This window comes from Vulpes lagopus, chromosome 2 (genome assembly GCF_018345385.1).
Source record: "Vulpes lagopus strain Blue_001 chromosome 2, ASM1834538v1, whole genome shotgun sequence".
NCBI classification, from domain to species: Eukaryota; Metazoa; Chordata; class Mammalia; order Carnivora; family Canidae; genus Vulpes; species Vulpes lagopus.
In genome coordinates this window covers 49,313,587-49,337,586 of record NC_054825.1, presented here as the reverse complement: position 1 = coordinate 49,337,586, position 24,000 = coordinate 49,313,587, and the positions used below count along the sequence as shown (strand labels likewise).

General features: G+C 51.6%; 1 protein-coding gene across 1 annotated transcript in view; it reads right to left on the bottom strand.

Annotated features, from left to right (window-relative positions):
- ITGA11 (integrin subunit alpha 11) overlaps positions 1–24,000 on the bottom strand; it is a 114,103-nt gene that overhangs the window by 64,576 nt on the left and 25,527 nt on the right. The window contains exon 2 of the mRNA XM_041746500.1: positions 18,460–18,571. Coding sequence (XP_041602434.1) covers positions 18,460–18,571 — 112 coding nt within the window. The remainder of the gene's footprint in view (positions 1–18,459; positions 18,572–24,000) is intronic.

Sequence of the window (24,000 nt, the reverse complement as noted above, 5' to 3'; positions counted from 1 at the left end):
ACCAGGACCAGCCAAATTGCTCCTGGGGCCTGGCAGCCTTGGCCATCCCCTGGGCCTCAGCCTTATGAGCCATCTGCGGCCTGAGGGCCTGCCGTGCCTCTGGGGGCAGGACACCGATCCCTGGGGTGTGGACAGCAGATGACAAGACAAACCCCAAAGGTCATGGCGAGCATCGGGCCCTTTCCGTGGGCCGTGTGCTGTGACTCACTGGCTGTGGGCTGCCGGCATTCCTCCGGGAGCAGGGCTGCACGGATGGCTTCAGCCACAGCCCTGGGGGACCCCTGCCTGGTGGCCGCCCTGGATAGCAGCAGGCCTTGCCAAGGGAGGAGGCTCACCGGAGGGAGGGCCCCCCCGAGGAGGGCAGGTGTGACCCCACTGGGTGTGGGGCACCTTGGCTCCCAGCAGGTCACGGGCTAAGACAAGGGGCCCTGGCTCTGGACCTCACACCCTGTCCGACGGGGCCTGGTGCGAACTCATCCTGACCTCCGCTTATCCTTGGCTCCATCTTTTGAGGCAACTGCAGTCTCTGAACCTTTTCAAATGCACCTTCCTATCAGAGAAAAAGGTAGCATGTACCCCCAGTGGGTGTAAATTTATATGTCAATTACACCAGCGGGAAATTGTCAGTCTGTACATTAAATATCAGTACTCTTGGGTTTTTTTTTTTCAGATAAAATATAAACTTAAATAGAACTTGAACCGTCTTATTTCCGTGCTCCAGTATACTGGTCCGCACATGCCCAGTGGTGTGCACATCCCACCTGGCCACCAGCCCTTTAATATCTGGGAAAATGCCGACCTACTTCAGGAAGCCCTCCCTGATAACCCCCAGGCTTTCCCAAATGAACTAGTGTGCATTCCCCTGCCACCTGCTGTGGTCGGTGTTTTAGTGTCAAAATTCCTTGAGGGCTGTGATGTCCTCATCTGCCTTGCTGCACGAGCACTGGGAGGTCTGGGAGCACTCAGGAGAGAGGCACCTATCAGCTGGCCTGACCTCGGGCTGACAGTCCCTAGCAGCAGCATTAGAAGCTTCAGGAGCTTTCAGCTTTGTCTCAGACCTAAGAGGAGCCCCAAGTTCAGTGCCCGGAAAAGGGGTTACTGAAGTTTAAAGGAGTGACCCAGCTTCCATTGAGAGTCAGTGTTGCTGGCTTCCCTGGTACCCATGTCTCTCTTCCCACAGTCCCCATTTTTGTTTGGGGGTCCAGGGAACCTGGCTCCATTCTCAGTTCTAGGGACTGAGCACACATCTCAGGCCAGGCCAATTTTATTCCCCCAGCTTCAGTGACTAAGGCTGGCTCACCCCAGTCAGAGTGAATCTCAAGATTTCTGCTTGGGACCTGGGGACCAGAGTAGTTCCTTTTCTCTGGATGCCATATATAGATGCAGGCCCTGGGTTGCTGGCAGCCACCTTGTGGCAATGGGAGTTGTGAGCTGCGGCATGGAGAGGAAGAGGGCTGAGAGAGAAGCATTAGGAGAAGGAGCTGAAGTCCTGATGATACTGTGATCAAACTATACCTGAGGCTACTAGATTTGCTGCTGGACTTTTCAGATATACAAGCAATAACTCCTTTTTTTTTTTTTTAAACCATATAGGTCTATTTGGGTTGAGTTTTCAGGTATTTATAACCACAGACATCTAACTAGAGTGTGTAAGGCCAAAAAACCCACATAGTTAAAATTGCCGTTAGAAATTCCATATATTAAAAAAAAAAAAAAAGGAAAGAAATTCCATATATTAGCATGCTATAAGAGGAGCCTGACATCCAAGGCCAATGAGAGAGGAGCAGACTCATATCCCTCAGCTCATGCTCCATCTGGGGCATATACTTACTTTGTCGTGAGTGGTGGGCGGACTCACAGAAACCGTGTATATTATTTCTCTGGTTGTTTAGCAGAATGCATAAAACCATGTCCTGGCCCAGCCTTGTAGGAACAGAAATTCTTTTGTTCTAGGTGTATCGCACTTACAGCAGCTACTTGGACAGGGAGCCCCGCTCTCCAGGTGTTTCTGGTTACCTGGTAACTGGCCTCGCAGGCCATCAGGGCTGAGAGGAAACCGGGAGGCTCCCTGGGTCAGCCTCATGACATAACGGTGAAGCCAGAGCAGGGAAGCGCTCTGTCCGAGGTCTCAGAGCGGACAGTGGCAGAGCTGGACTGATGCATGGCAGCCTGATTCCCAGGGCAATGGTCCCCTAAAGCATGGAGGGTGGAGAGCATGGGGGCAGGGGCTGGGGCTCTAGGCGCGGCTCAGCCTTTTACTGGCTGGGTCTGGGGAGGCAGGTGTGAACAGCTTAGCTCCCCAGCAGATGAGGTCAGCGGAAGCCATGGGCACATAAAGCCATCGAGGCCAGGGGAAGGAAAGAGGACACTTCCAGCTGATGCACCTGTCGGTGGAAGGGGTTCTGAGCCCAGAGATCAGTGCAGACTGCTGAGGAAAGGCAGGATGTGGGGTTTCATCTGCTCCCCGGGGGGAAGCCTCTTTGCCCCTCTCTGCAAGACCTGGCCCTCACATCCTAGGAAATCCAACAATCATTGATTATTATTATTTTTTTCATTTTCATGAATCCCTTTTGGTGTCATTGAGTTGCACTTGATTTTAATCACCAGAACAGCTTTGAGGCTGGAAGGGCAGTTATATCTGAAGCTCAGAAGGTGATTTGACAAGCCCTTGGAGAGACACTGGGACTCCAAGTCCAGTGCTCTTTCTGCCATTGTGAAAAAGTGGGCCACTTCAGAAGGCCCAGCATGGAGAGGGGCTTCCCCCTGGAGCCAGCTGGGCCTGTCCCCCAGGAGCCCCCTCCTCTCCCACCTATCCCATCCCTCCCTCACCTGCTCCTCTCTCCCAGCACCCCTCCTCCACTCAAAGCCACCCAGGCCCTTTGCTCCATTTCTTTCCTGGCTTCGTTTTCCTTCCCTGAAATCAGATAGGGGCATCAAGGAGGGGGGTCCACTGGAGGAGCAGACTGCTCAGGGGAACAAAGGAGAGACTATTCCTTTAGTGAGGTTTTTCCTCTCCCTCTCTCCATGGAAAATGTAATCTCCTCCAGCCAGCATGAATATGGTAGCTAATGTGTTCAAGATGGGGCTGGGGAAGTGCTGAGGGCAGCAAACCCCATGCAGGGGGTGGGAGGGTTGGGGCCCTGGGGCTGCACTGGCTGGGGGCAGGGTCTGGAGGGAGAACCCACCTGGGACCTGCTGGAGGTGAGGTGTCAGCACCTGCCGGTCTTCCTGGTCTGGCTGGAGGGGCTTTGGCTCACTGTGGCTCAGACCCCTGGCAAGGCCTGGACTCCTGGGGGCCAGGAAAATGAGGACTCCTCCATTTGCCAGTACATCCCTAACTCTCCCTGCCTCTGTACCACCCTCATCAGACATGGGAATCCTTTGTGTGCATTTGGAACAAACGCATATGCCGTGCTGATGATTAATTTCCTGTGCCAATTCAGGCTGGGCCATGGGGTGTCCAGATATTTGGTCAAACAGTATTCTGGGTGTACCTATAGGGTGTTTGGGGTGAACATTTACATCTAAAGCCTGAGTAAAGCAGATTGTCCTCCCTAATGGGGGTGGGCCGCATTTAAACAGTGGAAGGCCTGAAGACAACAAAAGGGCTGGCCCTAGCCCCAGTAACAGAGAATCCTTCCTCATTGGCTGCCTTTGAACTGGGACATTGACTTTTTCTTATTTTTGGTCTCAAATTGAAGCATCAGCTCTCCTACATCTCCAGCCAGCTGTACTTCACATTGGAACTACCTGATCGGCAATTCTGGGTCTCCAGCTTGGGACTTGCCAGTCTCCATAATCATGTGAATCAACTCCCTATAATAAATCCCTTTATATGTATGTATATCTGTACATATTCATGTATAGACACACATATACACACACATCCTACTGGTTCTGTTTCTCTGGAGAACCCTAATACATTCACATGGTGCTTGCTATATTCCAAGGGTTTTATATGTATTTGATGCTGTTCCCTCATTCATTCATTCATTCATTCACTCATTCATTCATTCAATCAAAAGCATTTATTGAGCTCCTGCTAATGCGTCAAGCACTAGGGGTATGACGATGTATACGATGTCATCCTGCCTTCAGGAGGTCTCCAGAGAGCCTACCAGGTGAGACAGGCAGATTAACAGGCCATTACAGCAGTGGTTCTCAAAGTGGTTCCCAGACCAACAGCAATCAGTGGAAATGCAACATCTTGCCCCATTGCCCCCCAGACTGATGGAATCAGAAACTAAAAGGGGGCCCCAGCATCTGTGCATTAACAAGCCCTCTAGGGGATGTCGATGCATGCTTAAGTTTGAGAAACATCATAATACATAAGGTGACCTACAACCCTAGCTAGGCTCAAAACCCCAAATCCATTCAACTACAATCTACCCTCTTCACTGTGCCTGTGAATGCTCTGTATTTGCTCACTGTTGCTCACCTGCCTGTCCCCACTTTTATCAGGGTGGCTCTGAATGTGGCATGGCTGCGTCTGTCACTTAGGGCTCACATCCAATGTCACCTCTCCCAAGGGGCCTTTCCTGACCACCTGCCACTTGGGGCTCGGTCTTATGACAATGAGACAGGACCTGAGCCAAAACCAAGAATCAGACACCTAACCAACTGCACCACCCAGGTGCCCCTTAAAGCTGCCTTCTTTCCCCCCACTCATCATCCTTATCTCCCAGTAGAATGTGAGCTGCAAGTGGCTGAGGACCTTGTTGGCCATGTTTGCATCTCTAGACACCCCAGTGCCCACAAGAGTGCCTGGCACCAAGTAGCTCCCCAAAATAGAATTGTGGGATAAATTAGCCAATCACCTTGTTCAGTGGGATGGCTACAATCCCTTAGCCTGCAAATTCGGGACCACTGACTAATAGGCCCTCTCTGCCCTCCCAGTACCTGTCAATCCAGCTGGGAGAGTGGAAGAAGCTCCCTCGGAGGACCAAACACCCCAGACGAGGCTGTTAACTGCCCTGGGCCTCAGTGTTCTCATCTACCAAATGGGACTGAACACACCTGGCCTACTAGGGTTTCCAGGGTGGTGGGTCCCAGACCTTGCTGGTCATCAGAATCACCTGGATAGTTACCAGTACAAGTTCCTGGGCCTCACCTCCAGAAGGTTCTAATTCAGCCAGCTGGGGACAGGGCCTAGGAATCTATTCTTAGAAGCTCCCAGATGTTCAGGCAGGAAGCAGAAATGAGGCCCTTTGGACATGTGAAAAAGCACGTGTGTCCCAGGAATTTTTACTACATCTGGGGATCATGACCACGGCAACCTTTCTCAGGAGTCCAGCAACGGTCCAGGAAATGGTTTCTTTAAAAAATTTGCTTTGTTTCTTTTGGTCACAAGAAAACACACAAGAAATACCTGCTTTAACACTTAAGTGAAGCATGCTTGCTGCCTAATGTTCATAGCGCAGAACCGTGCAAAGGAGATAACTACCGCCAGCAACAGGGGTGCAGAAAGCCTTCCAGGCATTTACGGAGCGAACTTGAAAAATGGAATATTCTACATACATGGTTCTGTAGTGCACTCTTTCCAATTAATTATTTTATATTCGAACAATTTTCCATGTCAGTGTATATCAACGCTGCAGTCAGACCTGGTCCCTGGGCCCCTGTCCTGGGTCCCACTCTGACCCCCTCTGACCTGTGCTCCCTCCCACGGGGTAGGGAGCCCTAAGGGTCAAAGGGAAAGGATCCCTAGAGCCCACGTCCCCCCAGCCTGGGTACCAGGCTGCTGAAATCTCTTGCCCAAAGAGCTCAGGACAGGCCCTCTTCCCTGGATCTTTCGGACGGTGGACCCTACTTCCAACAGGGCTAGCCAAGGAGCGGCTGCTTGCTGGGGGTATGGCCAGAGCTTGGACGTGCAGCCCTTCATCACTACTAATGAATAAGCAAGGCTCCAAGCACAAGTAGCCACATGGGGCAGTGCAAGCGGTGGGTCCAGAGCCCGCGTCTGTTCCTGTGTAGGCGAGCCCTGGAGCCGGCCCCTGTCGCCTTGGGCACAGAGACTGCTTGCCTAGCATCATCACAGCTGTTGACTTCACAAGCTTGGCTTTCCGCTTTGTTCCTGGAAACTTCTGTGTCCACCTCAGCTGACATCCAAACAGCATTTTTTCCTAAGTTGCAGAAGAGGGAAGAGTGAGGGAAGGTGACCACAGAGGACAATCTCAGCCCGCTGGAAGGGAAAATGAGAACCTGACCCACTGACCGGAAAGAACAGAGTGGCTAGCCTGTGCCGTCGAGCTCAGCGCCACCCCCCCTTCACACCCCCAGATGCCGGTTTCACAGGGCCACTTGTCCTATTTTTCACCAGACCTGGGATTCTCCTTCCCGCCTCTGCGAGGGCAGTTCCCTGATTCCAAACTCTTGAGCCTGCCCCCCTTTCATCCACTCTTCAGTGCCTCCTCTTCTGTGATCTCTCAGCTGAAAGCTCTCTCTCACTTCCCATGAAGCTTTGTTTCTAATCCTCCTGTCTCCCCCCCCCCCTTTAGATAATTTGTTTCTAGAGAGCAGAGAGAGAGAGGAGACCCAAATCCACCTTTAATTTCCCCCTTTGGCACTGGTCAAAGTACCATGAACACCGTCTAGGCTTAATAATTGTTGAGTGAATATGCAGATGGGCAGCTGGAGGCTGCTGCTCATTCTGTGAAGACAAGCTGAAGTCTTCACTCTGCTTCTTGGGGCGTAGCTAGGAGCAGAGCTGAGCTCTTCTGGGCCCCCTCTACAGCTGGGTGGGCCACCAACTTTGGAACCCCCCCTCCCCGGGGCTGGTGCTTCCCGGGAAGGTGGCTGCCGTCTGCTTTCTCTTCCAAGAGCCTGAGTGCGCAGCATGAGGATCCCCCTTCTCTTTTCAAAATGTTCGATGAACTTGCTTGTTTTTCCAAGTCATGCCCAGAGTTTCTCTCAACCCCTAGCTTTATAATAACTCTCCTCTGAAAATGCAACCTAAACACACCCATAGGTCGGGCAGATGTTGCACGGTGGAATGTATGGTTCCAATGTCGTGGCATGTGCCCGTCTGACAGCTCCTCAGTGATTACTTGCTGGCGGGGCCAGTGGTCGTGGAAACTCCTGTTCTGTCTCCTGGGCCAGCCTGCTTCCTGGGGTTCACCATCAGCATGGTGATATTCAAAATGCGAGCAGCATCCGCACCCAACGGCTCATGGCTTTGCACCAGGGCCAGGGGAGGCAAGTGGACAAGAACTTATCCCCATCTAGGTGAGGAAGAAAGCGAGGCGCAGAGAATGTGAGACCCTCCAGGTGGAGGCCGAGGCACAGCTGGGGTACTCGTTCCCACCGTGTCTGCTGCTCATTCCAGCAGCGGGACTTGGGTAATGGACATTAAGGGAGAAGAGCCTAAACAACAGATGCTGTCTTTTAGTTTGGGGCCTGTTGACACGTTTACAGTTAATTCCTTTCTACTCCCAGGAGGGCTAGTGACCTGGGGTGAGCCGCCTGCCCTCTCTGGGCCTGTGTCCTCACCTGTCAAATGAGAGCTTAGGCAGATTCGGTTTAAAGAAAGAGTCTCTGAACACCTACTATGAGCTGGGTGCTGAGGATGGAAGGCTGAATGGAGCACAGTCCACACCCTTAATCTGGAGGGAGCCAAGAGGCCTGCACCTGATGATTTTGGCGTAGAGGGCAATGCTAGGAGAGGCACCCCAGGTGCAGCGGAGCCACAGAGGAAGGGCACTTGCTCAGCCATCTGGGAAGCCTTCCTGGAGCAGGCAACTGCAAGATGGAGCCTTGCAAGGTGGATAGGTGTCACCCAAGGGAAGAGGGACAGGGCCCACTGGGCGGAAAGGCAGCTGAGTCCTGATGGTGCCAGGCTTATGTGTGTGATTCTAATACACCTGCTGTGGCAAAGGCTTCCATGGACCCAGAGAGATAAACAAGTCCCTGCCTTCACAGAGCTTAGAGGGGGTCATCTTCTGGTGGGCTCACCCCATTCATCCTCCTTCTTCCTCCCCACCCACAACTCCTCGACACACCAAATTCCCATCCCTCTCCCCTCACTTGTGCAGAGAACTCTACTTAAAGTGGCCCACAGTGTAGACAGATGGTTAGATGCCTACATCCTTGGGGATCATTGCATTCCCCCCACCCTGATCAGATTAACCTCTCTGCTCCCCACTTTCCAGTGTCTCTAAATTCCTGCAATAGGCCACCCCTTTGGGTTCAGGCATTGAAGGTCACTCTCAAAGCAAGCCTGGAAAGGAGCTAACACACAAATCCACGAGAACTCACAGCCCCCTTAAATCAGTGGTTCCAGGACCTCGGCTGGGCATCCGACTTGTGTAGGGATGTTTAGAAGCATGGATTCCTACCCCAGAGGTTCTGATTTTGTCACTCTTGGACTGGGCTAAGGAATAGGTATTCTTTTTAAACTTTCTGCAGGTAATTCTGTTCTGCCACTTGAGGAACCCCTGGATTATATCATCAGGTGATCACCAGGCTTTGAGATCATGGGAAACAGGACACATAGGAATTCTGGGCGAGAGGCCCAATCAAGAACTTAACAAACACTACTTAACAAACATCAACTTTCAAAGCATTTTGTATGAACAAGCAAATAAGCTAACATATGCATAAATAAATGTTTGGGACAGTTTATTTTGTGTCTGGGGTTGTGCTAGGTGCTTCTCGGACATTAACCCAAGTCACCCAGCTGGCTAAACAGCAGCTCCTTGGCCTCATTCTCCCTGTCTCTGGGCACAGGAGAGTGGGGCACACAGAGGCCAATGCTATGTCCCACCAAGGAGCCCTGAACTGCAACAGGGAATTATTGGCTATGCAAAATCCTTCAAAGTACTTTCTGTGTGATTCAAGCTCAGATTCATTTCCCCCCCTCCCTTCTGGATTGTGAGTAATGGCTCTTCTTACAGCATTATTATTGGAGAAGCCATGAAGAAGCAAGGAGCCTGTAGACTCACTTGAACCACTGGCGAGTAGAGTCTGTCATTACATCGTTGCAACCATCCTCCCCCTTGGGCTACAAAATCCCTGGCTCAGTGGTCAGAAAGAAGCAGAGGGGACAGTACAGAGACGAGGTGCTGCTACAAAGTGAGGTGCCCAGCATTGGCCCAGACCCCTCTCCACCACCCACCTGCTGCCGGCTTGACTCCCCTGCAGCTGGCTCTGCCCTCATACCTCAGCCTCTTGTCATATGGGGCCACCATCCCCAGGTCCTTTACCACCAGAACATCCAGCTTAGGACTACCCTGAGACTTAGATAGGTCACAGCCTGACTTCTAGAACCATTCTCCCCTTCTCCTTCTGTGGGTATGTGCCAAGCAAAGACGAATCAAAGGTGAGCCCTACCTTTGGTGGCCCTTTGCTACTTCTCTTAATTGGCTTTTTTTTTTTTTTTTTTTTTTTTTTTTTACAACTCTCCATGTCTATCTGCATTATTGGCTCAGGGTGACTCATCACAGCTAAACCAGGGATAAGTGATTCAAGGGGGAAAGTGGAAAGGATTTAGAGATTCCACGGAAAGCAACAGCAGCCTTGTTGAGATGGTCTCCAGTCAACGAACAAGCATTGCCATTGGCCCGTGTGTCTGAGGGAAGCAGGTGTGTGGAAGAGAAGACGAGCCATTTGAAAGAGTTTGAAATCCCAAAGAGCCCTTGATTCTTCACGAAATAGTCAGGAAAAGCTAGAAGAAGGTATCATATCCAAGCCTGGGGAAAGCAAAGTTTAGGTTAAGCAGTGGTCCAGCATAGCTGAGGTTAGTGAGAAAAAGCATGTATAGCACACTGACTTGCTTTTATAATTGAATACAACCTTAAAACATGTTTATTTCAATTGTGGTTTGCAATAAGGAGTTCTTTCATATTTTATTTTATAGTCTAGCCCCAGGGGTAACATCTAAGGGAAGCCTAGATGATGGGCCTGAGGAGCCCTGACTGGGCTGTCTGGCTCCTCCTGGTGTTAGGTATGAGAATTGCAGGTAAAGTGCTAAGGTGCCACGAAGAACCAGTCTTAAAAATCCAAACCTCTGAAATTCTAGAAAGCCATTCTCAAGATGGAGTGAATTTCAGCATTGCTTTGTTCTCCGCTTCACATGAAGAGCCCTCCTTCCTTGTCCTGCACTGGACCCAGGAAGGCCGTTGGGGGTCCCCAGAAGGAGGGCTGCAGGCGGAGGAGCCAGGTGGGAGAGTCCCTAGGCCCCTGGGGCAAGGCGGTTGGTGGGTGGAGGAGATGCTGAGTTGGCAAATCCCTCTGCCTTCCCTGAACTGCCTGAATTAAATTTATTTTCTTTCATGGAGGTTAGTAACCAGGAGACTTTGCTTTCAATGTTTCCACTTACCCTCAAAGCATGCAATAGTTGGCTCCCTGCCTCTCTGAGCTCAGCACTAAGGTTGTTCTGGGACCTAGAGGACCGGCCTTAATGCCTCTCAGGTTGACCAGGTTGGCCCTTGCTCCTGTCTGGGGGGACATTGGCCTGGGTTTCCACTCCTCCAGCCCCTGTGCTCATGCTCGGCTTGTGCAGGCACTGCCTGCCTGCCCGGGTCTGCTGGGTGGCTGAGCCCCGGGGGGCCCTGAGCCAACATCTCCCCGCCAGCACAGTTTTTCTCTTTCTCTTTCTTCCTCTCTCTGGTGCGTTGGGTGGTTTCATTCTACCCTGGGCTTTGCTTCTATAGTGATTTATCCTTTAACCAGAATGAGTCATGGTACCAGATTTTATTTGTTCCAGGAGAAAATAGCAGGGGGCACTGTGGTCTTGGAAGCCCGAGCCAGGAGAAGAGCTTATAGGCCGCTCCTCGGTGCAATTTATTTTATTATTTTTTTAAGATTTTATTTATTTATTCATGAGAGGCACACAGAGAGAGGCAGAGACACAGGCAGAGGGAGAAGCAGGCTCCCTGCAAGGAGCTCCATGAGGGACTTGATCCCAGGACCCTGGGATCACGCCCTGAGCTGAAGGCAGGTGCTCAGCCACTGAACCACCCAGGTGCCCTCCTCAATGTGATTTCTACGCAGTGAAGGCTGAAGCTGCCCCACGCCTGACGGCCTGCACCCCACACGAAGGAGGAGGGATGGATTTGGAGTAAACCTGATGTTTGGCCCAAACAACAGTCTTTTACTTCGAAACCTCTCCCTGGACACTGTATCTTTTGTGGAGGAGAGGCCAGTGCAGGGAACCAAGGCCAGCAAAATCTGCCCACAATAAATACCTCGCACACCGTCCCCTATTTCTTCCTCATGAAAACCCTTTTGGGCTCACATCGTGGTGCTCCTCTCACAGATGAAGGAACTGAGGTCCAGGAAGTGGCTGGCAGGTGCTTGCGTTCCCACAGCTTGGGAAGTGACTAAGCAGGGAAGGGAGCGAAGGTCTGTGTGGCTCTGAAGCTCAGACATCTCCTGGGTGAAAAGCCACCTCGGTGTGCCTTCATTCATGTGCCCTGGCAGGACACCTGGGCCAGCTGTGGGACCTGCAGTGACCCGGAGGGCAGGGGCTACAAGGGAGAGGCTAGAAATGCAGGGGCTGGAAGAAGACAGATGGCAGGAACAGAGGCCCCCCCCCCCCGGGGGGGGGCTTAGGCTTGACACTCAACTTTTGTGGATTTATTCCAGTCAACCCCAAATGCTGTCATGAGTGGGCCTCTTATTATCTGAGAAGGTCCATGCAGAAAGGTGCTGTAAACCAATCAGCACCCCCCACCTAAATTAGAATTTAGTTGAAATAGATATCACCTAGTAAGGAACAGAGTGGGAAGTCTAGAAACTAGGAAGAGGAAATGGGGCAAAGAGAAGAAAAAAAGAAAATTGAAAGGTAAGAGAAGGAAGAGGGGGTGTCTGGGTGGCTCAGTGGTTGAGCGTCTGCCTTTGGCTCAGGGCGTGGTTCCCGGGGTCCTGGGATCGAATCCCACATCGGGCTCCCTGGAGGGAGCCTGCTTTTCCCTCTGCCTCTGGCTCTGGCTCTCTCTCTCTCTGGGTCTCTCATGAATAAATAAATAAAATCTTAAAAAAAAAAAAAGGCAGCAGAGGGTGGGCTGAGAGAAAGAAGAGGATGATGGGGGATGACAGTGAGGTGTGAGCAGGGCTTCTCGAGCCCACCTGCAGCCCCATCCCCAGCTGGCTTTGGGCTCCCAAAGTCCCCAGCAGCACCCCCAACACGGGTGTGTTCAGGTGATTTTATGTCTGCCTGTTGTCATCAGCCTCAGATACCGGGAATAGGAATCTCTGGGTTTGTGGTTCTCAGAGTCTGGCCCCCCGACCAACAACACAGCTGCACCTGAGAACCTGCTGGATAAGTGAATTCTCAGATCCCACCCCAGGCCTACTGACTCTGAAGCTCTGGACGCGGGGCCCCGCAACCCCATTGATCAAGCCTTCCAGGGGACTCTGGTGCCCGCTGAGGTTTGAGAGCCGCTTGCTCTGGAGCAGCAAATGCAGAAGTTACGGTGAGTGCCCGTGAGAGCTCGGGACTCACTTTGTGTGCATAAGGGCACGTCATGAGTGTTTCTCTCGGTCACAAGGGCTCCAGTCCTGTGGGGTTTGCCCAGCGCTGCAAGCTCCCCAGCTGGGCCTCCAGCTGGTCCCCCCCAGCTGCTTCTCAGGGTTGGGGGCACTCAGGGATAAGCCTTCAGGGTGCTGCCCCCCACCCCCCTCTGTCTCCCAATCCTCCTCTCCTCTGCCCTCTGGGACACTGCGCACCCCCTCCTGCCCCCCACCTCTGGTGGTTCTCTCTCCTTCCTCCCCACTCACACCCACAGGCATCCTTGGGTCCTTTCCCAGCCCCCTCCTTCTCTCTAAATGCTCCTCTGTGAATGTAGTTCTCCCAGGGCACATCTGTGTCTTGGCCTCATCTCCCCACCAAGCTGAAGGTCTCTGGCCCCTGCTGCCGGCTGGCCACCTGCACCTGATGACCCTTGGACACTTCAAACCAATGGGACCAAAGCTTAGTTCCTATTCCCCCGAAGTCAGTCTCCTGTTGCTGGATTTTGCTTTCCTGCCTTTCCGTTGTCCTCCCAGTCAGCAAGATCTACCCTCACTTGTCCTCATGTTTCAACTGCCTCCTTCCGTTCTTGCTCTAGCTCACTCAACTCCAGCCACATGCATTGTTCCTTGAACATTCCAAGCCCCTTCCTACCTCAGGGCCTTTGCACTTGCCATTCCCTCCACCTGGAATACTCTTTTCTCAGGTATCCATCATTATCTCAGATTCTCTTTCCTTCCAGTCTCCGATTGCTGCCACCGTAACACTGAGGCCCTTCTTGGCGGCCTGCAGAAGGTGACAGCACCCACGTCCCCCCAACCCCACCTGTAAGCCCCCTTAGCCTGCCCAATGCTTCTCCATTGCCCGGATCACCATCTCACAGATGATGGGCAAACTAGCCACGCCTCTTATCCCACTAGGAGAAGCGCTCCGTTGGGGTTGGGATTTTGCAAGTTTGTTCACCACTGAATTCTCAACACCTAACAGCAGGTTCTCAACGACGAATGAATGAACTACTGACACTCACGAAGGAGGTCCCTTCCTCAAGACCTCCACTTATCTAGACTTCCACAGCCTTCCCACCAGCCTCCTCACCTCCAGGCTCTCCTCCTTCAGTTTCCTCCTCCACATAGTAGCCAGATTGAGCACCCTAAAAGTTGCATCTCTGATGAACCACTCTCCGGCCCTAAAACCTCCATTGGCTCCCCATTGCCTTCAGACACAGTCCCCTTGCTCCGGGGTACTCCTCGCCCTCCCAGCCTTTGGCCTCCCTGCTCTGCTTTCTGCACCTTCTCCTCTAGCCACGTGGGATGGGATCCTTTCCCTAAATATTCCCTCTTCTTTTCCACCTCTGAACCCATGCTGTTCCCTCCATCTGTTACATGCTTCTCACCCAAGTCCATTCTGTCTGTGGCAATCCTACCCATCCGGAAGCGCCTTCCTCCACAGCCTCTTCCAAGCCCCTCTGCCTCTTAAATTAGAACTTTCTCCCTCACGTGAATCCTTGTGATCCTTTCTGTGTGCCCCTCTCTTGCTATTTATCATGGGACTGGAGCCTGGTAAGCATCCGCCCTCCCTTCCTGGCTGGGCTCAGCATGTTTATGTGAATCTGCTGGTGTTGGGTCCTGGGGACACCATTGCCTCGGTTCTCATGGGGCCAGCAGTGTGGCTGGTGGGGAGGGGCACCCCCAAGGAAGCCCACATCTCTAGCTGGCCTCTGGGCTGGGGCTGCTTCTGCTCTGGGCCCCTCTGGACCTAATGAGATCCGGGCTCCAGAGCTAGCCTGGACTCTTACTAATTATGCCCTTTCTCAGTTGTCCCACCTGTAAAATGGGGACAAGCCTCCTTCTATTACAAGATGCTCATGTCCTTGAAGCTGCACCCCAGGGAACTCACCCTGCCCTCTTGTTCTTAAAGCCAAGTGAGTTCCAAAGCAGTCCCTTCGTGGGGCCCACTGGGGCTGTCCAGCTCCGGCTTCCCAATGCCCCGGAGGGGAGAGAGCCAGATGCTCTGCCTTGCTGAGAGCTGAGGCTTCTCTCTCCAGGGGTGAGAACTTCAATGACAAACTGGAAACTTGCGGGGCCCAGCTCTGTTTTTTCTCAGCACCAGGAAGCTTCCTGCTCCAGAGGACCAAAGGCTTGGCGAGGCCCTCCACAAACCCTACACTGGAGCTTCTGGACATCAAATGGCCTTAAAAACCGACTGATTTAATGATTTCAATGTACATGCATTAGAGTCATATGGATTAAATTTCTCTGCAAACACACAAGGGCTTTCAAAGCAGGGGCCGAGGATGCACAGAACCAGAGGAGTTTGTTTTCTCTTCTTTTTGTGTGTCTGTGAGTAGTGGTGTTGTCACTAAAACCGAGGCATGTGGAAAACTGTTCGGAATGTCTGAAGCACTGGTGTCCACTGGTGCTTTGGTTGCCCAGTTTGAGTTTGGAGCTGGGGGCGAAATGGGCCAGAGGTGTAGGGTTAACAAAATAAAGTGGCATCTCCACCAGGTCCTTCCCCTCCTCTTCCTGCTGTTTACACCAAGCTCTGGTGGCCTTGATGGTCAAGGAGGCCCCCTGGCCTGGTCAGTGGGGGCCAGACCTCATCAGTGCCTGTGGTGGAAGACAGGTGTGGGTCCTTCTCTGTGGCAGGGCTGGGGCCTGGGGTCTTTGGGCGGGGGTTGGGGAGTGACGTTGCTCCCCACTGGCATGTCCCTGCTGTCAGCAGAGCCTGTGATCCTCAGGAGCACCCCACCCCCTGCTTGAATCTCCTGGGGAGCTCCTTGGAACAGACTCCCTGGCCTCACTGCAGGTCCAGGAGATACAGACCTAGGTGTGCCAGTTCTGCCAAAAGGGCTGAGACGGGGTCCATGCTGGAAAGGCAGGAAGAGCCTGGGTCAGAGGGAGACTCTCAACCAAGTTGCAACCAGCTGCTTGCTGGCTGCAAGCACCTCAATCTCTCATTTCCTGCTTTACACATTTGCATTTGGGGTATCCTTTGATCTTGCCTAGCACCCCGAAATAGGTAAGTTCATACCCATTTTATACGTGAGCAAATAGAGGTGCAAGGAGGGAGAGAGAGAGCTTTTCCCAAGGTCTCCCTCCAAGGGGCAGTCTTTGGACTGCAAACCCCCACTTGCACTTGTCTTCCCTTTGAGGTGCCTCCTGGCATGGAGTTGAATCAACATGCACCATTGGAGCCGTCCCCTGCATAATTTCCAGCCAGCGTCCCTCAAATGACACTGGCATCAACCACTTTTCCTATGATCAACATCCACAGGGACTTATGTCTGAATACTACTCTTGGGATGCTGCCTACAGGACAGGAAAAATGGGGACTTGGGGAGAAGCAGAGAGGGAAGCAAGCAAGTAGGATGAGCAAGGGTGTCCCTGCAATGAGGACAGGTTCCTGAAAGGTCCCGTGTGCCCTTGCTCCTTCTGCATGAGGTTCAGCTCCCTCGGACTCCAAGGCCTCTCTGTTTTTCCCAGCCTGACTGTGGCAGAAAACAAGCCAAGGCCAAGTGGCTGCAGTGCAGTACCATTCCCCTCCCGTGAGATTAGCAACCATGAGATTCTCTCCTCCCTTTCTGCTCATGTAGGCTCATCCTTTAAGACCCCACTCAAATGCCCCTCTTCTATGAAGCCTTCCCAGAGACCCCAAGCACAGGGATTTCTCCTTTCAAATTCTGGCTGAGTTCCTTCTATGAGCAAGACACTATGTTGGCGGCTCTCAGACATAGGGAGATACAGATGGTGTCCAGTAGGGGAGGTACGCCACAGGCCCAAGTGACCCCAACACAAGGTAGGAAATGATTGTCACCCGAGAGAGAGGGCTTGGGAAGGTTCAGGCCATTTTAGGCAAGGAGAAAGATCTGGAAACCTTCATGGAGAAAGTGGCCTCACAGAGACGAACATAATTAACACCAGCTTGTATTTTGTCTTGTATTATTTTTCAATTAGTTCAAGGATGTTAGTGTGGCCTCCTCAAATGGTTTGTGAGTTATTTGAGAGTGAAACCATATTTTACTCATACTAATATTTTGCAGAGTCTAGTAATAAACAGAAGCTTAATAAACAAATATTAGTTAAAACAAATGCAATGTTGTCAAAGCCAGTTCTATTTCATCCTTAACCCTTCGTACCATGTACAAAATATGGATATTGTGCATCTTACATTTGGGCTGATTGAGAGAGGTTTAAATCCTTCATTTAGCCTTTCCATGCATGTTCTTTCAACCATCTACTAATTACCAGGGAATGTATCCCTTATTTTAAGAAAAAAGACAATGAAACAGGCAATGGCTATCCAGTTTGATAAACAGTATGAAAAACAAAATACGGGGGATCCCTGGGTGGCGCAGTGGTTTAGCGCCTCCCTTTGGCCCAGGGCACAATCCTGGAGACCCGGGATCAAATCCCACGTCGGGCTCCCGGTGCATGGAGCTTGCTTCTCCCTCTGCCTGTGTCTCTGCCTCTCTCTCTCTCTCTCTCTCTCTCTCTCTGACTATCATAAATAAATAAAAAAATTTAAAAAAAGAAAAACAAAATACGGAATTCTATGGGGCAACTCATGTAGTCATGGGAAGGGATGTGAAGTAAAATCTCAGTTGGCAAAAGAGATAAAAGAGGACTTTCAATTCTAGCCATAAACCAACTACAAAAGCTGCATAAAACACTTGGAACAACTATTTTCAGACACTGGACGGCAATCAACAAAGGGCTTGGTACTTGAGAAAAGGAAAGCACAGCGGCTAAACCCACATTCAGCCTAGCTCTCTGCATGAAGGCATTTTCCTTATTTTGGCACAGGGGAATAGAATCCAGAGAGCAGCAGTCTTGCTGGGTGGAGGAAACAATTATTGGAATTGGGGCTGAAACTAGGATCTGGTGGGGGCAGGTAGAAAGGAGAAAGTCACAGGGAAAGAGCCCCCAAAACTCTGCTAAAATTTTTCCTGAGGATCCTTGGCTGACTCCTATCCTAATCTGTGTATGCATAATGGGAGATTCTAGAAAATCTACTAGAGGAGAGCCACTGGGGGGAAGAGATTTTAGAGGCTATCCCGTGCTTGGGAGATACTGGAGTACATGCTCAGTCTGAACAGAGAGACTTTAATGAATACTGTGGGCTTTCAGCTGAGATCTCAGAAAATCCATACCCAGGAATAAAGACCACAGCCTAGGAGTAAAAACAAAACAAGATGATATCTGCTGTAACCAAGGCCCAAGCCAAGCCATGGTAAGATCTAGGTGATTTTGTCAGTATTTTAACTGTCTATCAGAACAAAATGTATAGTTATTTTTTAAAATTTTTTTAGATTAGATTTTATTTATTTATTCTTGAGAGAGAGAGAGAGAGAGGCAGAGACACAGGCAGAGGGAGAGGCAGGCTCCATGCAGGGAGCCCGATGTGGGACTTGATCCCAGGCCTCCAGGATCACACCCTGGGCTGAAGGCGGTGCTAAACCACTGAGCTACCCTGGCTGCCCTGGCTGTTCTTTAAAGGAAGGTAACATAACTATAGCCTCTAATGTGTACCATTCACAATGTTCAACATAGGGTATAACAAAAAAAATCACTGAACAGGTAAAGAATCAGGAAACAGTAACTCATAATCATAAGATGAAATAGTCACTAGAAGCAGACCCAGAAATGATCCAGATATTGGAGTTAGCCAAGGACTTCAAAATAACTATGATTAATATATAAAATAAAATAGAGTAAAAAATAAGCAAATGAGAGAAAGATGGTTCTAACTACTGGTTCTAGGGTGCCTGCTCCCTATGCTGTCACATAGCCTGCTACTTGGCTGTTTTTTTTCCATTTTTCAGATGAGAAGATTGAGGGCCTGATATGGAATGCTTGAGGTTTCATAGTCCGGGGCAGACCCTATACAGCTGGGACAGGGACTCAAGTCCCTGGATGTTGGGGTGTCTATGTGGGAGGGCCACTCTGGGCAGCTGGTGGAGGGGCCAGGCATGGGGAGGCCCAGGGCTTGGTGGGGGGGCAGCTCTCACTCACCACTTCTTGCCGCCGATGTCATGCTGCTGTACCGTGTAGCCAAAGAAGGCAGCTCTAGAGCCAGAGATGATTTGAGGCTTCCTGGTGTCCATGTTGAAGGTATCCGTGAACCCTGGGGTGGGGAGAAGAGGATAGTGAGGCAGGTGGAGGTTTGGGCCCCAGTGGCTTCGTGGGCCCCACTGGCAGGTCTTGGCTGTGGGAAGAGTATGTTTCCTGTCCTTGGGGAGCCCCCATAGAAATGGAGCCCATCATCTGTTGGGAGAAGGCCACGCTCCTGCCCTGTGAGAGCCACAATCTGACAGGGGAGGCATAAAACCTGCTCTTAGACAGACCAGGTCTGACTGGGAGGACCAGGTCCCTCCCTCCGAGAACTCTCCATCTCATGGTAGAGGTGGAGACTTCTTTCCTCCTCCACCACTCCTACCTCTAATCTTGCTTCTTCTAGTTCCTCTGTCCTCTTCCATTTTGTTCTCTCTTTTCCCTCCTTTCTCCTCCTCCTCTCCCTCCTGCCCCTCCCTCTCCTCTTTCGTCTCATCTCTGCTTGTTAAAGAGTCGAGGAAATGACTTCCCACCTGCCCCCAAGCCTGGAGTCCTAGTGGCCACAGCTCCAATTCTGCAGGTTCACTACCACCTTCTGAACCAATTTGTGAACCTCTGCCCACTTTCAGTGGGGTTCACTGCTTGGCTGGGGCAGCTGATGCAAAGCAGAGAAACAGTCCCATAACTCTTTCACCCTGGCCTCTAAGGTCTTCCCTGTTTGGTAAGGTCATGTGTTAATTAGCCGATTCCACCTGCTGGAGAGCCTTGGTGTTGAACCTTTGGCATTCTTGTGCCAAATCACAAGAAACAACCACTCATATCTGTGTGGCAGCCTGGGTTTCTGGATCTCCTCACATCTGCCATCCTTTTCCTTCACAGGACCTTGGGAGAATGAGTAAGCGTCATCCACATTTGGCAGAGGGGGTTTCAGCCCCAGAGAGATTAAGAGGCTTATCCAAGGATGCACAGCAGATCAGTGGTAGCATCAAGACCTAGGATCTCAGATGCCTGCTCTTTGACTCCTTCCCTCCATGAGGAAGTTTCAGGGCATATCTGGCCTCCTTACACGTCATCACTAACAGGAACACCAAACCTGAGACGCCTGGGATTTCAGGGGCGGGATCCTACCATCAGACCAAACTTTCAGATTAGTGAAATAAAATCAGTAGAATAGAATAGAACAGGATAGACAATGTCATTAATACCCCTCTCCTGTGTAGGGCACTTTATACATTTCAAAGAACATCTATATACATGTCACCATATGACCTCCATGGCAACTTCGTGATGCTCGTACTCTTGAGCGCCCCACTCTCCTTCCCATGGACACTGAACTCTGGGCTGTATGGAACCAAGTGGCTTCTTCCATACTTTCTTATTTTCTCTGCAAATGGATACTGTTTCATCATTAGAGTCATTGAATCAGAGTTCCAGAGAGAACAGTGGAACCCCTTAGAGTAGGGATATGGGATGCATGTTATCACACTTATCCATGTCAATTGATTATTCATGCTGCCTGGAGCTCTGAGTTAAGAAAAATTCTGAGGTCAAGTGTGTGCTCAGGGGGCAAGACTACTGTGATCAATGCGCAGTGCCTGCTGTGGATGAGGACAGTGGCAAGTTGCTTTGTAGCCGCCAATCCTGTCTTCACGATTCCTAATCTGCCACATGAATTTGGTGTCATGGCCCAGAGTGGGGGTGGGGGAAAAGGAGTACCTAATTCTTTAGTGCTTGTTACAAGGCCCATGAACAGACTTATTGGCCTGGCTGGCAGCAGGCAGGCTTGGGGAGGAGGACCCCAGTCTGTGAGCATCAGGGGATGAAGGAGCACCGGTTCTCTGCCAGTAAGGGCATGCCATGGAGGAGGGAGGGATGCTAGTGTCCCCTGTGCAGAGCCGGTTGGCGGGGGGGGGTAGAGAGAAGTAGAAAAAGTGGAGTTGCACATGAGGAACTCCAAACCCATGCCAGGAATGAACACACATGCTCGCATACATGCTCACACCCACGCACGCACATGTGCATGTGTGCACACACAGACATGCTTGCACACACGGGTGCACACACACACACATTTACATGCACAGGCCACACACATTCCCTGATGGTGTGCAACACCTTATCTGGCTCCCTGGCACCCCTGGAGACACCCTATGGTGGTCCCGTGTCCTCCTCTTTCTGTATCTGACCTCAGCGGGGGTGGGTGGGGTGGCCCTGAATAACAGGAAAGCACCTTGGGGCTGTTGGGACCCACCCACCACTTCCAGGCCTGCAGAAGGGTGAGGACAGGGGGAAAAGAAGGCCATCAATGGTGTCTTTGGGGCTTTCCCACTACCAGTGTGTCTTGTGTGAACACGGCCAGAGAGGTCCTTCCAAGACCTGTGAGATCCTGTTACCCCTCAGCCCCGTGCCCTCCACCAGGTCTCCACTCCACTCAATCAGGGCCAGACTCCTTCCCAGCAGGCCCTGCGTGACTACCCCCAACGCCTTCCCAATGCTCTTCCCTCTGCCCCTAATCTCCTGTCCGCCCCCTCCATCCTTCTGCTTCAGCCATGCTTTGCCTTGTCCCTCCTGTAACACGTCAGATCACCTTCTGCTCAGCGTCTTTGCCCCGGTTCCTCCCTCTGCCTGGAAGGCTCTTCTCCTGGTTGTCCGCATGGCTCACCCCTGAAGTCCCTGGCCTCACTGTTCCAGTGTCATCTTGTCCACCACTAGGCCACCTCATCACTCGCTATCCCCCTTCTTCATTTTTCCTGATGGTACTTATCACAAACATATTAGATACTTTTCTGTTTCTTGTTATGTGGCTGATAGTCGAAATTATTCTTTTTTTAAAAAATAAAGATTTTATTCATTGATTTGAGAGATAGAGAGCAAGCAAGCATGAAGGGCAGAGAGAGAGGGAAAAGCAGACTCCCTACTTGGGGGGGGGGGCAAAACATGCAGGCTTAATCCCGGGGCCCTGAGACCATGACCTGAGCTGATGGCAAACGTTCAACTGAGCCACCTAGGTGCCCTGATAATATTCTCATGTTCTCTAAGTGGCACGAGACACTGCTGTACCCTCACCACTCATCCTTCGAGCCTGGTTAGAGATCTAGCCCTTGGTGCATGGTTGTAGGGATCAGCTGATTGGGTGGTTGGGGACCAGGAGCCACCCGGGGGTCACATGTCTTCTTTCCTCTATGAGGAAAAGGAGGGGAAAAAAGGCTATTTACGGAGTGCTGAGATGTTCCAGGCACATTCTGGGTGTCTAACCATCAATTTCACATTAATTAGTTAAATCTCACACCAACCCTGTGAGACGGGTACTGTACCTCTGGGAGGTTAAATAATTTGCCCTAAATCACTCAGCTGGGAGAGATGAGAGCAAGTTCAAGATCAAATAGCTCAGGGCACTGGGGTGATGTGTTACTCCTGGGGGACCATAAGAAGGACCCACTATGGAGGAGGGACTATTCTTTTCAGAGAAGGCAGTGTCTTCTCTGACCTCTGCCCTCAGGTGCCACGTCCTCTGCTTTTGGGGTCTACCGGGAGAAGCACATGGAGAGAAGGCGGGCGTCACCTAAGGGTCTGTCTAGGAGCAGTCCAGTCTCCCCCACACCCCTACCCTCAAACTCCTGGGGACAGGATGAGTGAAACTGGTCGCAGGTTAGAGGACAAAAGCCCTCAGCACTGGGGCATCAATGCCAGCTTACAAACAGTAACAACCAGTTACAAAGTGCTGGTTTCTTCCCTGGCTCTGGCATTTGCTTCTGACCAAACGGAGTCCGAGAACGGATTTCCTAAAAGTCATGTCCAGCCCGATGCTCTGACCTCAGCTCCCAACAAGATCTCTGGCCTGTTCCTCAGATGGGAGATGGCTTTCACACTATTCTCAGAGATTTATGAACCCCAAGTACCAATAAAACAAAACAAAGTTGTTTTTGTTGGGAATCAGCAGGCCGATTGCAGAGACACCCGGAGCCCGGCTGGGCAGCTCACCGCTTCTCCGCCCTGGATATTGAGGACGGAGCAGGGAATCCACAACACTTGGGCTGCTCTCCTGTGGCCTGTGGCCAAAGCTACATCAGCTCTTGCTCCCTTTTTCAGAAGCCTATCTGTCTTTTGAAAAAGCACCAGCCAGTCAATCCCAAGAAGGGATGGAAGCCACAGCACTGAGCTTGAGCACCCCTCCAGGCTAGGGTAAGGCCACTGCCTTGCTACCAGGCGGGGCGGTCCCAGTCCCAAACACCGGGGTACGCTGGCCAGGACGCGGTCAACCAACAGCTCCACGAGGAGCACTCACTGGAGCCTAAGTGTCGCTGCCAAGAGTCTACACTGTGTCAATCCTTTTTCACTGCTCCCCCCACCCACCCCCACCCAGCCCTGTCCCAAATCCTCACGCAGTCCCAAGGCCCTGGGAGCCTCTGCAGACTCATCTTGTGTGAGTTTTCCTCTGGCTTCCTGCAGGGCAGTCACCGGGGGCCCCTTTCTGCTCCCCAGATCCCCTTGCTTCCTCCTGCCCTGGGGCCTTTACACATGCCGCTTCCCCTACATGAGCCTCTCAGATGACCTTCATATCTCCAGCAAATCTCAGCACAAATGCCACACCTCCCTTGCACCCCCAAAAGCCTCCCTGACCCCCGATTACCCCAGGCCTGGCCTGAGGATCTCATCACCTCTTGTACTCCCTAATAGGTGACTGGTGACTTATCACAGTAATTAGACACAGTCATTTCCATCATTGGATCGCTCCCTTCTTCCCATGGGGATGGCAGCCCCGTGAAGGTTAGACAGGGTCTGTTCACTCACTGCTGGAGCCAACACCCAGCCCAGGGGCTAGCCCCGAACACTGCTGAGGGGTGAGCCAGATGACAAGAGAGTAGGGAGCCCAGCAGCTGGGGAGAGGCATGTGGAGAGTATGTGCAAGGCAGTGACCACAGGGCCATTGTTGTGGGCTGTGGCCGTCAGGAAGCTTCTGGAGCTGAGATCTCAGCTTGGAAAGGTGATGCATAAACATTGGTAAGGCGATCCAAAGGTGGTGGGCAGGAGTCCCTAGAGCGGATGGAAGGAGAAAAGGCGAGGCCAGGCAAGGAGAGGGGGGCACGACCTCTGAGTTCAGGGAAAGCTTGTTAGAAGCCCAGCTCCAGCATTTATTCACTAATGGGTGACCCAGGGTAACTTACTTCTTCTTTCTGGTTCTCAGTTTACTCATCTATAAAATGGAAATAATAACCCCCACCTGGAAGGGTGGTTACCAGTCCGAACGCAGTAACGAACCCTCAGCAGTGCCTGGCACGTGGGAAGCACTCAATACATCTTAGTTGAAGTGAATTGACTCAAGATTCCCCATTCCCTAGGCTGCCAGAGTGCCTTTGCCCATGCTTGTTCATCCACCCTAGAAGGCCTTCCTTTCCCTCTCGAATATCAAGGCCCAGGTCTGAGGACACCTTGCTACATCATGGTCCTTCCTCTGGTTGCTCATAGCGACTTTCACACTCTTCCTTGGATCAGAGCAGTTTC